Here is a 16,358-nt window from a genome sequence, read left to right as displayed (position 1 = left end):
CTGGAGAAAGAAATGGCAACTGACTCCAGTATTCTTGCCTGGGAAATCCCATGGGAAGAGGAGCCTGGGCAGCTACAGTCCATGGGGTAGCAAAGAGTCAGAAATGACTAAGTGACTGAGCACGCACACACAGTGACTTCACAGGTTGGCAGCCAACAGCATTTGACAGGGGTGCTGCTTTCCTCCTTCTAGAAGCTCACATCCGTGGCATTTCCAGAAGGAGGAACCTGTGTCAGGTTTCCTCAGGGCTCTGTCTTGGGCCATTTGTTCATTTCACACTAAAGAGAACATCTAGACAACATTTACAAACTGAGGGACTTGCATAAATATTTTATTTTTAGTTGAAAGACCTAGTCACACTGGGTCCACATTTCCATGGCAACGACTGGCCCAAGCTAAGTAGTAGCTGATGCCTTTTGAGGAAACATTCTCTCTCCAGCTCACTTCATGGCCCACCTGAATAAAAACCAGGATAAGATTTTTACAGCATATATCAGTATACGGAAAGATCAGTATACAAAATACAAAAAAATAAATAAGTAAACTCTGCAAATCTATTTCAAAGGGACCAGCAATCCAACAAAAAATTGGAGAAAGAAACCATTAAACAGATGTTCCACAGAAATGGAAGCTCAAGTGAATAAATGTATAAAAAGATATTCAGCATCATTATTAATTAGGCAACTAGTACATCAATAATTAGTAATTAGATAAATAATCATTAGCAGTTAGAGAAATGTAAAATTAAGACCTCAACATTGTACCAATTTATGTTCACTCAGTAAAAATTAGACTAGGTACAGTCTTTAGCCCTTTCATTTATTAGCTGTGAACCAGGGCAAGGTGCTTAACATTTCTCTGCCTCAGTCTGCTCATCTGTAAAACAGGAATTAAAGCCCAACCCATAAGCCTCTATAGTGAATTACAGGAGTTAATGAATATAATCAATATAAAACACTCAGAGCCTGGCACACAGTAAGCATTAGCAAATGTTTGCTAATGTCATCATTATTTTAAAAAGTGGTGGATTGGTAAAAAGGAAAATTGTGTGTTTGCTCAATCACTCGGTTGTGTTCAACTCTTTGCAACCCCGTGGCCTATAGGCTACCAGGTTCCTCTGTCCACAGGATTTCCCAGGCAAGAATACTGAAGCAGGTTGCCATTTCCTCCTCCAGGGGATCTATTCGGCTCAGGGACTGAACCTACATCTCCTGCATTGGCAGGTGGATTCTTTAACCTAAGCCACCTGGGAAGAGGTGAAATTGCCAGGACTTGCTAAAGGGCTGTTCACCAGGCTGCGTATATTACTGCTATTCACATAACCTCGGATACGGGAGGTTGGGAGAAAAGAGCACACAGTCAACTTTAGACACACATTGTTTGAGTGCCCTTGGGTCATTTAAAAGCTGATGCCCAGGGGTTAGCCTCTTTTAGTGCTTATGGAGGTCAAGAGGGAGGCCCTGGAGTGGGGAGAGATGATCCAGAGAAAAAGGGTCTGTTAGAAAGCAGGAGAGAAGATGAATTAGAGTACACAGAGGGACTGACCTGGGACAGAAGGAGAGCTGCCAGATAAACTGCAAGACATTCAATTCAATCTGAATTTCAGATAAGCAATGAATAGTTTTTTAGTGTAAGTGTATTCCAAATATTTTACACTAAAAATTGTTCACTGTTTATCTAAAACACATTTCACTGGGCTTTCTCTCAAGCAGGAGAGACAAGGTCTCTGTGCAGAAGAGGTGAACAGGAACAGGATGTGTCAGCTTCTGTTCTCCCTTTAAAGTTGGGTTTGCTGCTGAGGGTGATGAGATGCAGTGAAGGTGGGTAAGATGTCTGAAGAGGAGACAGGGCATGTTGATCAGTTGGATTTAGTAAAATTCCCCCAAAAGAGTGGATGGATCAGTCCAGATAGGGACAATGACTATGTCCAGAGGCTTGGATACCAAAGTTCAGGTAAAGAAAAAATGGATGGTTGAGTTCGTTTATGGCTACCATTTTACTGGACAACGGAGTCAAAAAATCAGAAAGGCAAAAGGGTCTGGAGGGTAGCAAGACAGTTACTAAACTAATAAGACATGCGGTCTCAGCTGGACAGAGGGGGAAATAAAGGAAAGAGAGGTTAACAAAGAGCATAGGTTTTAATATGCTAAAACACATCAGCTCTACAACGAAATGAGAAATCCAAACCCACAGATGATTAGAAGCTTGGGACTTCATTTCTATTTCTTTGGGAAATTTGTTTCCCTTCTCTTAAACTATTGCTATCATTCATTTTCCTTTAACAGGGCTTTATAAATAGCCAGTTTAATAACTGAAGATCTGCCAATTTTACTTCTGTAAATCAAGCATGTTGGGACTTACCCAGTTGTTGGGTGGTATGGTTGTACCATTTTCATGGTTACAGTCATGCCAGATATAATAATCGGTATATTTTCCTGTCCGGTTCCGACTCCATTGAAACCAAGCATGTTTATCACTGGTGTGGTTTGGTATGAAATCGATGATTAATTTTAAACCTAGTGCGTGAAAACATTTCAAATGGTAAGATAATATTATATTATATAATATCATATTAGAATAATACAATAGTGAGGAAGAAAATGCTCTAAGCCAGGAAAAGACTCTGATGCTGGGAGGGATTGGGGGCAGGCGGAGAAGGGGACGACAGAGGATGAGATGGCTGGATGGCATCACTGACTCGATGGACGTGAGTCTCAGTGAACTCCGGGAGTTGGTGATGGACAGGGAGGCCTGGCGTGCTGCGATTCATGGGGTCGCAAAGAATCGGACACAACTGAGCGACTGATCTGATCTGATCTGATCTGAAGCATTTGGAGAAATGCTTTCCTTAAACCATCCCACCCACCTTCCATTAAATTTACCTTTATCATGTATGGCTGCAACCAGATTCTCAAAATCTTTCATTGTTCCAAAAATGGGATCAATTTCTCGGAAATCTTCAACACCATGTCGGAAATCTTTAAGGGATGATTTATAAAATGAAGTAATCCAAACAGTTTTTATATTTAAAGTTGTGATGTAATCCAATTTATCTTGAATACCTGAAGGCAAAAGTCAAAGCCATGAAAAATAGTTTGTTTTTTCAGTTGAACGATTAAAAATAAAACGAATAGGCTTAAGACAGAAATATTTGGGGTTGTTTTGAATTTGGGTAAAATTCAAATAGCAAGGTCTAGTTCTACAACCAACAGCAAATTAGTCTTCTAGCAATAACCTTTGAACTTTAACATCAGTGCATAATATTTAAAAAATCTGTCTGTGGTTTGTTCATATTTTATACTTAAAACCAAAACTACACTATTGTTAATTTATTCTACACATGGTTTCAAGCACCTAATCCAAGCCAGATGCTGCTAAGTACCAAGATACAAAGAATAGCGTATGCACTCTGGATGGTCACGTGATCTAAGCTGCACTGTCCAGTGTGCAGCCACTTGCCACGTGGCTCTCAAGCACTTGCAATGTGACTAGTCTAAACCGAGATGTGTTGTAAATGTAAAACACACACTGGACACTGAAAACCCAGTATGACAAGAAAGAATGTAAAATAGCTCATTTATATTTTTATATTGATTATATGTAACAAAGACCCTGATGCTGGTCATTAGAAAAGACCCTGATGCTGGGAAAGATTGAAGGCAGAAGGAGAAGAGGGCAACAGAGAATGAGATGGTTGGATGGCATCACCGACTCAATGGATGTGAACTTGGGGAAACTGCAGAGATGAGGAGGGACAGGGAAGCCTGGTATGCTGCAGTCCATGGGGTCGTGAAGAGTTGGATTCAACTGAGCGATTGAACAACAACAATATATTGAAATGATAGTTGATATGTTGGATTAAACAAAGTATATTATTCAAATTAAGTTCACTCGTTTCTCTTTTACTTTTTTAATATGGCTGCTAGAAAACTGTCAATTACCTATGTGGTCCACATTCTATTTCCTTTGGATGGCACTGAAGTCAAACACTTATACAGAAGAGAACTTTAGACTTAGATGAGAAGAGACATAGGAATGAAACTCTTGTACTTGGGACCCCGTAGGATAATTAGCAGTTAGTGGGGGGAAGTGCTTCTAGTTCAGAGTCCTAAATGCAGAGTCTGAGTTTAGTACTCAGTCTGCAGTGACTTCCTGTGGGACCCCTATCAGAAGTCGCTGAGGCCAAAGCAGGAGTCAGGCTGCTTCTCTGTGTCCTGACTATATTTCAGTTCCCTTCCGTGGATGGCCGTGAGACCTCCTGGAGTATCAACAGGCAACAAAAGAATTTTGATTTAAGTCAGATTAAAGTCAAAATTTTGATTTATATCAAGAATAAGCACAAAGGAACAGGATGATAAAAATGAATAGGCCAAATGGACACAGAGTAACAAAGCATCTCCCGATGTCCACATTCCAGGGGACAGAACGCAATAGACTAAACTGAAACCTGGAACATCTTCTTCAAATTAGAACATAATCCTCTCAACCTCTAGAAAAAATACCTATTAATTACAGGAAGCAGCCACAAGGAAAAGTTACGGGCAATGACAAATGTGAGAGGTGAATACAAGTTGCCCTTTGCACAGGGAATTTAGAAGATTACAGAGGGAGGGCCAGGAAGTGGGTAGTATATTTTAGGGCTATAGGGTTTTTGGCTTTATTCCATCAAAACATCACTTTGCAAAGCATTTACTTTGTAAGCAGCAGCAGGTGATAGAATCATGCTAGGGGCTGAGGGGTTGGAAGGAAAGTCACCCAGATACGTTACACCGAAGCACCAGAGGTGCAGCTCCATCCAAAACACTGAAAGAGTTTGGGGAGGGTAGCGCCCCCTCTGATTAAGAGATTAAATAGATTAATGAAGGAAGTGGGTTTGAACTGCATCTTAAAGGTCAGATAGTATTTCAATTAGTTAAGATGCAGGATGATTTTTAAGAGAAAAATTATATGAGTGTGAAGAAGAAGTCTTTTATTAGTTTACTAAAGAAAGCTGAAGATTTTAGGAGTGTGTTTGAACCATTTTAAAGTTCGACTAAGCTCATTACCACTTCCTATACTCTTTTCTTTTTGATGCGTAACATAATCACATTTATTTAAGAATGTATTCCAATATCAAAAAGCAAAATTCAACAGTGCAAAACCTCAATTACTTTCGTACCAACCTAATAGTTTTGTGAGGACTCCCTGATGTATTCAGACATTTTCATGTAAGGTGCAGGCCTTGACCACACAGTTCTGAGACAAATCTATCCTTATATACTGTATTCTAGACCAACTACAGTCTCAAAGGCTGCAGTTTCTGAGTCTAAGCTGTCCACTAATTGAGGAAGTAGTAGTGACCTGTTACAGGAGGTGTGCAAGGAAAGCCATCTTTTAGAATGCTGGACTGGGGCCTTCTCGGTAAGTCAGAAGAAGGGGCTGCAAAACGGAGGGCCTTACAGACTCTACAGCAATGAAAAGAGGAATACTAAGCACCAGGAAGGGAGCCAAGCAACTAGCCAAAAACAAACAATTCAGCAAGCTATTATATATCAGGCATCTAGAGTTATACCCAATACATTCGTGTGTGCTCAGTTGCTCAGTAGTGTCCAACTCTTTGCGACCCCCCAAGACTGTAGCCTATCAGGCTCCTCTGTCCGTGGGATTTTCCAGACAAGAACACTGGAGTGGGTTGCCATTCCCTTCTCTATCCCATACTCTTAAATCATTATTTTGTCTTCTTCAAGCCAAATAGCATTATCAAAAATTATCTTATTAGTTTATTTGTTCCTTACTGTTTCCCTTAACTGGGTAACCATATCAACCAATTTGCCTGGGACAGTTTCCTGCAATTGGTTTGTGTCCTCACTTGAGCAATAAATAATAAGGCCATCCCATACATAACACACTAGGAAATTATTAGCATATCTTTAAAAATATTTTTTACTTTCTTTATTAAGATGGATTTTTTTTAAATAATCCTTAATTCAACTAATGACCAACCCACACTATACCTTTTCTTCATTTCTCAAGATTTAAGCTTTTAAAGACCCAGTCTATACATTTTAAAGATATCACTTAATCTTCTTCTAAAATAATGAAGTATGCTTTGCTTATTAATCAGAATCTCTCTGCCAGATTAGTAAACTAGCCACTGTGCACCCTGGAAAAGGGATTCCAAAGAGTCTAAACAGTCACTCTGAGATGACCAACTCTAAAGTGTACAGAAGCAGGACACATTTCAGGAGGAAACTTGCTCATGCAGGAAGTTAGACCAGATGACTATGCAAAAGTTCCTACTGGGCAATAAACTTAACAGCCCTTTGGGGGCTCAAAGGGCTCCAGCAAGTATCCTTTCATCATATGCTAAGAATTGCTGGGTTCTGCTGAGTGGCTTTTTAAAATATCATAAACAAGGAGAAAGGCATCATCAAGTCATACTGGGTGGAATGTGCTTATTACCACACAGCCCAGGCATAATGAGCTTCCAGGACGAAGAGCCCTAAACCAACCTCATCCCGCCCTGTACCAAGTCTCAAGGCACGCACCTTTCAGATCTCCGTCCCCGTCCTTGTTGCTGTCCCTGAAAGACCTTGGGTAGATCTGGTACATGGGTCCCGCCTGCCACCAGTCCAGGCACTTGGGAGAAATGGCAATGATGGCTATGGTGGCCGCAATGAGCACGAGCACGGAAGCCACGGTGAGCCAGAAGAGCACCTCCCGTGGTATCCGGTAGCAGGCCTGGCCCGAGAACTGAAATAGCACCTCTTTGGGCATCCCAGCGTAGGGCCGGACATCCTTCACATCGGGCTCCCCGGGGCCAAGGATGTCCACGGTGTTGTGCTGTGGCCCGACCACTGGGCTGCTTGGGTCCAGGTCAGTTTCCAGGATGTCTTCATTTTGTACAAACCCGTTGTTGGTCTGGCCTTCCTTCGCATTTAATCCAATGGAATCTCTCTTGCTTTTATCCTCAGCCATGTTTCACAATCTTATCCCTGCCGGGTGCCTTTCTTCAGTAACAAAAGGGAGAAGAGAGCTTGCAGAAATGCTTGATTGTGTTAATGAGCTTTTCATGGTTTATAAATAAACCTGACTGGACAAAGTTCAGCCGAGGAAGAAAGGGTAAAGGTAAAGTGGGGTTTTTAAAAAATTCTCCTTACACCCTGTGAGACCGATGTAGCAACAGTCAACCACATGGAAGGATTCAGATCTGGACTGGAGCAGAGGCACAGAGGAGGTGAAATGGGAAAAGGACACAGCGTTCCATCGCAGTTTAAGACCTTACTTGCAAATATTCACAGCAGCATTAATCACAACAGTCAAAAGGTGGAAAGAAGCCAAGTGGATGAATGGACAACCAAACTGTGACATATACCTTAAAAAGGAATGAAATTCTAACGGGTGCCGCAACATGGATGAACCTTGAAGACATTATGCTAAGTGAAGGAAGCCAGAGACAAAAGGACAGATGTCGTCTGAGTGCACTTATGTGAGGTAGGTACGAATTCATAGAAACAGAGCAGAAGGGTAGATAACGGGAGTCGGAAGAAAGGAGGTCATGAGCAGTTCTTGTTTAATGAGTATAAAGTTTACATTTTGGACGATGCAGAAGTTCTGGAGGTGGTCATACACCAATGTAAATGTATTTAACGCCACTGAATTGTACACTTTCAAGTTCTTAAAGTGGTAAATTTTATATTATGTATATTTTACCACAATAAAAAATAGCTTAAATTTTCTTTCTTGTTAACTAGATATGAGAAAAAGAAACAGAATTTTGCAGGGGAAAACATGCTTTTCTTTACTTTTTATTTTGAAGGTCTCTTCTACAAACCCAAGAGGAAGAGGATCTGAAGACAGGAGACAACACCACCTTTGTTACTGAAACTATTGTATCTCAGTTCAAGCCAACCTGATACATGCCTATTTGTATGCTCAGTTCGACCCCAGGTGCCTTCAGTCTTGTTTCCTATTTTCAGAAGAGTATGGTTGCCCATTCTTGGAAGCACTTTTCCAAGTGGGGATGGTGGAATGGGGAGTTTCATGTCTAGCAAATTCAAGTGGTTTATTATAGGTAAACAGTTCTTAATACAAGCACTAAAGACTTGTTTAATCATTGACAAGTATAAAATATAAATTTGCAACCAAGAAGAAACTGCATTAAAAGTGAGGTATGCTTTCCTAGAAGATTATGCAAACCTTAAAAGAATATGATGATTCATGGCTTCCTTCTAATCAGTGCACATATAATAAACGGTTCTATGACTCTTTTGATCAAATAAGAAATTTTTTGTTTTAAGTGAGGAAAGTTACATGAATTCCTAATATTACTGTTAATTTGTAGAGTGACTTAGAAGCAGTAATTGGTACAGAGAAATGAGCTGTTTGATTTTGGCTAAGTTATTTTTTTAAGTGAGTAAATCCCAAAATCTAGCTCATTCAATGCGTCTGATAAGGAGCATCTCTCATTATTACTAATTAGGCATACTGTATATTTTTTAACAATTAAAGGAATTTAACTTGTATGTTTCCAAATCACTTCATCTCTCACACACATAATGGTAATTTTCACCATAGGAGCTAATTGAAAGGATTTTTTGAACAGTAAAAGCAATTACAAAGATTGAATTTATTGAATAAAATTTATTATACAACAAAGCATATAATTGAAGAACATATGACAAATTGGGAAATGCATTGGTAATAAATATGCCAAAGAACTTTATGTTTTTAACATTAAAGGTATGTATACATTGTTAGACATTCAGTTCAATTCAGTCGCTCAGTCGTGTCCGACTCTTTGCGACCCCATGAACCGCAGCACGCCAGGCCACCCTGTCCATCACCAAATCCTGCAGCTTACTCAAACTCATATCCATCAGTCAGTGGTGCCATCCAACCATCACATCCTCTGTCATCCCCTTCTCCTCCTGCCCTCAATCTTTCCCAGTATCAGGGTCTTTTCAAATGAGTCAGCTCTTCACATCAGGTGGCCAAAATATTGGAGTTTCAGCTTCAACATCAGTCCTTCCAATGAACACCCAGGACAGATCTCCTTTAGGATGGACTGGTTGGATCTCCTTGCAGTCCAAGGGACTCTCAAGAGTCTTCTCCAACACCACAGTTCAAAAGCATCAATTCTCTGGCGCTCAGCTTTCTTTATAGTCCAACTCTCACATCCATACATGACTACTGGAAAAACCATAGCCTTGACTAGATGGACCTTTGGTGACAAAGTAATGTCTCTGTTTTTAATATGCTGTCTAGGTTGGTCATAACTTTCCTTCCAAAGAGTAAGCGTCTTTTAATTTCATGGCTGCAATCACCATCTGCAGTGATTTGGGAGCCCCCCAAAAATAAAGTCAGCCACTGTTTCCACTGTTTCCCCACCTATTTCCCATGAAATGATGGGACCAGATGCCATGATCTTAGTTTTCTGAATGTTGAGCTTTAAGCCAACTTTTTTACTCTCCTCTTTCACTTTCATCAAGAGGCTTTTGAGTTCCTCTTCACTTTCTGCCATAAGGGTGGTGTCATCTGCATAGCTGAGGTCTTTGATATTTCTCCCGGCAGTCTTGATTCCAGCTTGTGCTTCTTCCAGCTCAGCGTTTCTCATGATGTACTCTGCATATAACTTAAATAAGCAGGGTGATAATATACAGCCTTGACGTACTCCTTTTCCTATTTGGAACCAGTCTGTTGTTCCATGTCCAGTTCTAAATGTTGCTTCCTGACCTGCATACAGGTTTTTCAAGAGGCAGGTCAGGTGGTCTGGTATTCCCATCTCTTTCAGAATTTTCCACAGTTTCTTGTGATCCACACAGTCAAAGGCTTTGGCATAGTCAATAAAGCAGAAATAGATGTTTTTCTGGACCTCTCTTGCTTTTTCGATGATCAAGTGGATGTAGGCAATTTGATTATGTATACATATATAAAATTTCATATTATCAGTTTAAAAATGTCAGTTAAAGCTTGAAAAAAAGGTTGTAAACAGATATTTCACAAAAATCAACTCATTAATGTTAGAGAAATAAGCATTTTCAATCAGTTTGGCAAAGAATTTCTAAAAGATAATAGTACTAGCAAGGATCCAGTGTAAACTCATAATTCTGGAAAGTAATTTGGCAGTGTGTATCATCAGTTTTAACATTTTCAGAGTAATAAATGAGGCTAGCTCTACCAGATTTTAAGATAAAAACTTCAAAAAAAGTGAGCAGTTGATATTAAAGTTTAGGTTAGGTCAAAAGATCAATTGAATGGATTGGAGTCATCCAAAATGGACCCCTACTCCTTATACAGAAGGAGATTTAGAATCTGAAAAGTGAGGAAAAGAAGGATTATTTAGTAAGTGATGTTGGACAGTTGGATAAGGAGAGTAAATATGATCAGAATCATGTGGGAAAAAATAGCACACCCATTTGTGCATGCATATTGAATGTCAGCCAGTGGCTGCCTGGAGACTGAGAATAAGAGACTGAAGATGAGATTCCTTGGATTTATACATTTCACTTTACCCTGTGTCATTTGTTCTCAGCATATCATGACTTTTGTAATAAAAAGGGGAGAAGAGGTTCATATCCTTTAACTTGGCAATTTCAATTCCAAAACTCTATCTTAAGGAAATAATCCAAGACAGGAACAAAAGTTTATGAGCAATAAGGCTTATTAATTACAGTGTCATTTATAATGTCAAATATTGGAAACCAAAATGTTCAGTGACACAAGACTAACTAAATTACTGTAAATCCATGTCATAGAATCTTAGTCAGTAAACATATTTTCAAAGATTTTTAATAACATGGAAGAAATCTCACATTATTGTGTTGAGTGAGGAAAATGCAAGATATAAAGTAATTCTTCTAATTATGTAAAAAAACTTCTCACGTATATAAAGCCCTATTAGAATATATGTTTAAAGTGTTTATCTCTGGGTTCTAAGATTATGGATGATACATAATTTGTTCTTTAAACTTTTTCTGATTTTTGTAGTTTTTTTGTAATTAATATCACAATCAATATTACTCTTCCATTAGAAAAAAAATAAGTTAGGGAACCTTGAGTTTGGAGTCTATCTAGAAGTTCCAGTCAGGTTGTAGAGTTCAGCTTAAAGTAATTCCTTCTAGTATCAGTCACCCAAACGTCACAAACATCCCATACTCAAGATTTAAACTTAGATTTAAAGAGAAAAGAAACAAACTTCAAAAAGCAGAAGGAAGACATGGATTCAGGGAAAAGTATGGAAACACTGGAGGGAAGAAGAAGTTGACAGTAATTTGGAGAGGACAGCCACAGAGTTAAGACTTCCCACCAAGTACAAAGTATGTTTTACTTATTATCAAGGAGACTTAGAAGGAAATATTGATTGTAGAAAGCCAAATACACTGCCTGTTAAAACTCCTAAACATGAATAAGGAACAAGAACACTAAGGAAGCTTTAAGAGCTAACTCATATAATCGGAACAAAGACTCAGAGATAATGTAGATAAACTTCCTCAGTAAATTCAAATCCCAAGTGAGTTACACAATCATGATAATAAAGTAAAGAAGAATGAACCCTCTGGAAAACAGATAACAGAACAATGGGGCTACCACAGGACACAGAAACATCCTGCAAATTAAACAGAAACAAACATATAGAAAGCAAAACTCAACAAAAAATATATTTTATATTATATATATTATAAATGGATTTTTAAATATACATGTACTAAGATTCATTAAATGAATTTTGAAGCCATTCAGTCATAAAGACTTCCAGTTAACAGCAAACCCACCAAAATATCTTACAGCGTATAACCTGTCAGATTAATAAACATTTAAAATAGAAGGATTTTCCACGTTGCACTTACCTGTTTATAGCCTCTGTGATCTAAGGGTAAGATCTGCATTGTCATCTTTAAGTTCCCAGCATCCAGCTCAGTGCCAGGTACATTATTAAGTTAATAAAAGAATAGTTACTTAAAGGTAGGTGACATATGCTGAAGAATAAGGGGAGAATGAGTAAGTGGGGGGAGGAGGAAGAAATGAAAAGGAAGGGGATGGAGAGGGGGAGGGGAGGAAAAACAGAAAAATGGGAAGTACATTCTGCCTGAAAGTGTAGATTTTTATCACTAAGCCAAATGTTCTTACCTTGATACAGTTTCATGACTCAAATTTTAAGTCAGAGGAAGTGAGATTCAAGCCTGCCTCCATTTGCTTTCTGCTTGATCTTAGACAAAATTGTCTCTAAGCCTTTCTTACCTCAGCTATAAAATTGAATTTGATTCTGGGGTTAACGTTATAAATATAGTCCAGAGTACAATGTTTTTAAAAACAGTTCTAATTAGAAGGAACAGAAAAATAGACTTTTCCTAGCTAGAGGTAGGAATTCAACTTACATAACCAGTGAATCAAAATAAAACATTTAACCATGATTTGTTAGAAGTTAAACTATTTAAAACATTCTTGAAACCAAATAGCAAAAGAAATGTTAATAGAACATGAGACTTGACAAATGTCACAAAAACCTTACTATTTCTACATACAAAGAATTGCTGCAAAAATCAATAGCTAAATTACATTCAATAAGGGAGTAAAAGGAATTGCAAATTATATATAAGAAATTAACATTTCTGATGTTAATAGAAATTAACGTCATATATGCAGATGATATCACTCTAATGGCAGGAAGTGAAAAGGAACTAAAGAGCCTCTTTGATGAGGGTGAGAGTGAAAAAGCTGGCTTAAAACTCAACATTCAAAAACTAGGATCATGGCATCCGGCCCTATCACTTCATGGCAAACAGATAGGGAAACAGTGCAAACAGTGACAGATTTTATCTTCTTGGGCTCCAAAATCACTGTGGATGGTGACTGCAGCCATGAAATTAAAAGACACTTGCTCCTTGGCAGGAAAGCTATGACAAACTTAGTGTATTAAAAAGCAAAAACATCACTTTACTAACAAAGGTCCATACAGTCAAAGCTATGGTTTTTCCAGTAGTCATGTACAGATGTGAGAGACCACAAAGAAGGCTGAACACTGAAGAACTGATGCTTTTGAACTATGGTGTTGGAGAAGACGCTTGAGAGTCCCTTGGACAGCAAGGAGATCAAACCAGTCAATCCTAAAGGAAATCAACCCTGGATATTCATTGGAAGGACTAATGCTGAAGCTCCAGTACTTGGATCACTTGATGTGAACAGCCAACTCATTGGAAAAAAATTTGATGCTGGGAAAGATTGAAGGCAAAATGTTCTAGAAGAGGGCAGCAAAGGATGAGATGGTTAAATAGCATCACTGACTCAATGGACGTGAGTGTGAGCAAACTCCAGGAGATAGTGAAGGACAGGGAAGCCTCAAGTGCTTCAATTCATGGTGTCACAAAGAGTTGGATATGACTTAGCAACTGAACAACAACAAAAGTCTTTGAACAAAAGTACCTTCCTAACAGGATTAAAGAAATACAAATTAAAACATTGTTCAGGTACATGACAGATTACTTGCATTGACAGTCATTAAAAGCATCCCTGTAGCCCTGTCGAACATGGCCTTTTGCCCCACGGTTCCCATCTCTTAACACACTTGAGCCTGGACTGGGACACGTGGCTTGTTTTTGGACAATGGAACAACAAACTCGACACAAAGAGAGGCTTTAAAACATGATCCTCTTCTAGACAACTGCCACCACCGTGAGAGTATGCCCAGGCTGGTCTGCTGTAGGATGTGGGAGATAAGGGCCTTCCCTTACGGAACCTTCCTATCCATGGTCCTCTAGATTAGTCAGTTCCCAGCACCCAGCCGTTTGACCACAGATGCTTGAGTGAGCCCAGCCAGGATCAGTGGAATGTGGTCCAGGTCATTCAAACTGGCCTATGAACAACTACAGTGTCATGGGATTAATACATGATTGGGTTACTTTTTGGCTTGGCCTTTAAAAAACAACTTTATTGAGGGATAACTGACAAACTGCAAATTTACAGCACACAATTTGACAAGTTTTAACATGCATATACACCCATGAAACCACCACCACAATCAAAATAATGAGCATGTCCATCAGCTGCAAAAAGTGTCTCTAGCCTCTTCATATTCGCTCCCTCCTATCTCTCCCTACACCTCTCTCTCACCCCCCAGCACCTATGCCTGTCCCTAGGCAACCACTGATCTGCTTTCTATCACCATAGATCGGTTTGCATTTTCTGGAATTTTATATAAACAGAATCATACATACAGTATGTAATTTTTGTCTGGTTTCTTTTACTCAGCATAATTATTTTGACATTTATCTGTCTTGTGTGTATCAATATTTCATTCTTTTTGTATTAGCTAATATATTACAGAAAGCTGCAGTTGTACAGAAAAAAATGAGCTGTAGTTCTACAGAGTTCTCATATACTCCCCTCTCTTCTATGTCCTCATTCTCCCTTATTAATGTGGTACATTTGATGTACATTGATGAATCAATATTGATCCATTATTGATCCATTATTCTACATTAAGATTCACTCTTCATGTTGTCAACAAAGGTCCATCTAGTCAAGGCTATGGTTTTTCCAGTGGTCATGTATGGATGTGAGAGTTGGACTATAAAGAAAGCTGAGCACCGAAGAACTGATACTTTTGAACTGTGGTGTTGGAGAAGACTCTTGAGAGTCCCTTGGACAGTAAGGAGATCCAACCAGTCCATCTTAAAGGAAATTAGTCCTGGGTGTTCACTGGTAGAACTGATGCTGAAGCTGAAACTCCAATACTTTGGTCACCTGATGAGAAGAGTTGGCTCATTGGAAAAGACCTGATGCTGGGAAAGATTGAGGGCAGGAGGAGAAAGGGACGACACAGAATGAGATGGTTGGATGGCATCACTCACTCGATGGACGTAAGTTTGGGTGGACTCTGGGAGTTGGTAATGGACAGGGAGGCCTGGCAAGCTGAGGTTCATGGGGTCGCAAAGGGTCGGACATGACTGAGTGACTGAACTGAACGAACTTCGTGTTGTACACGTTGTACAGTTCTAAGAGTTTTGACAAATGCACAGTTACACATCACAATTACAGCATCAGATGAAATTGTTTCACTTTCTCAAAAATACCCTGTGCTTGAAGCATATTTCATGAATATGTGACATATTCATCCCTCCATCCCCCTGAACCGCTGGCAACTACCAATATTTTTACTGTGTCTAGGGCTTTGCCTTTTCCAGAATGCCATATAGATAAAATAATACCTTATAAGTCTTTGCAGACTAGCTGTTTTCACTTAGTAAGTCCCAGATGTCCAAGCTGGTTTTAGAAAAGGCAGAGGAACCAGAGATCAAATTGCCAACATCTGCTGGATCATCAAAAAAGCAAGAGAGTTCCAGAAAAAACATCTATTTTCTGCTTTATTGACTATGCCAAAGCCTTTGACTGTGTGGATCACAATAAACTGTGGAAAATTCTGAAAGAGATGGGAATATCAGACCACCTGACCTGCCTCTTGAGAAACCTATATGCAGGTCAGGAAGCAACATTTAGAACTGGACATGGAACAACAGACTGGTTCCAAATAGGAAAAGGAGTACGTCAAGGCTGTATATTATCACCCTGCTTATTTAAGTTATATGCAGAGTACATCATGAGAAACGCTGAGCTGGAAGAAGCACAAGCTGGAATCAAGACTGCCGGGAGAAATATCAAAGACCTCAGCTATGCAGATGACACCACCCTTATGGCAGAAAGTGAAGAGGAACTCAAAAGCCTCTTGATGAAAGTGAAAGAGGAGAGTAAAAAGTTGGCTTAAAGCTCAACATTCAGAAAACGAAGATTATCGCATCTGGTCCCATCACTTCATGGGAAATAGATGGGCAAACACTGGAAACAATGTCAGACTTTATCTTTTTGGGGGGTCCAAAATCACTGCAGATGGTGATTGCAGCCATGAAATTAAAAGACGCTTACTCCTTGGAAAAAAAGTTATGACCAACCTAGATAGTATATTGAAAAGCAGAGACATTACTTTGCCAACAAAAGTCCATCTAGTCAAGGCTATGGTTTTTCCAGTGGTCATGTATGGATGTGAGAGTTGGACTGTGAAGAAGGCTGAGCCCCGAAGAATTGATGCTTTTGAACTGTGGTGTTGGAGAAGACTCTTGAGAGTCCCTTGGACTGCAAGGAGATCCAACCAGTCCATTCTGAAGGAGATCAGCCCTGGGATTTCTTTGGCGGGAATGATGCTAAAGCTGAAACTCCAGTACTTTGGCCACCTCATGAGAAGAGTTGACTCATTGGAAAAGACTGATGCTGGGAGGGATTGGGGGCAGAAAAAGGGGACGACAGAGGATGAGATGGCTGGATGGCATCACTGACTCAATGGATATGAGTCTGAGTGAACTCTGGGAGTTGGTGATGGACAGGGAGGC

The 16,358-nt window shown here is 39.5% G+C and overlaps 1 protein-coding gene across 1 annotated transcript in view; it reads right to left on the bottom strand.

The window, feature by feature from the left end:
- SLC3A1 (solute carrier family 3 member 1) overlaps window positions 1-7,047 on the bottom strand; it is a 33,790-nt gene extending 26,743 nt beyond the window's left edge. Inside the window, exons 1-3 of the mRNA XM_061432236.1 lie at window positions 6,528-7,047; window positions 2,883-3,062; window positions 2,362-2,516 (exon numbers count right to left, since the gene is read on the bottom strand). Of these exons, the coding sequence (XP_061288220.1) occupies window positions 2,362-2,516; window positions 2,883-3,062; window positions 6,528-6,957 (765 nt within the window). The 5' untranslated portion in view covers window positions 6,958-7,047. The remainder of the gene's footprint in view (window positions 1-2,361; window positions 2,517-2,882; window positions 3,063-6,527) is intronic.
- Window positions 7,048-16,358: the final 9,311 nt, after the last annotated feature.

The sequence above is a fragment of the Bos javanicus genome, chromosome 11 (assembly GCF_032452875.1).
Source record: "Bos javanicus breed banteng chromosome 11, ARS-OSU_banteng_1.0, whole genome shotgun sequence".
Taxonomy (NCBI): Eukaryota; Metazoa; Chordata; class Mammalia; order Artiodactyla; family Bovidae; genus Bos; species Bos javanicus.
This window is presented reverse-complemented; position numbering and strand designations above follow the sequence as displayed.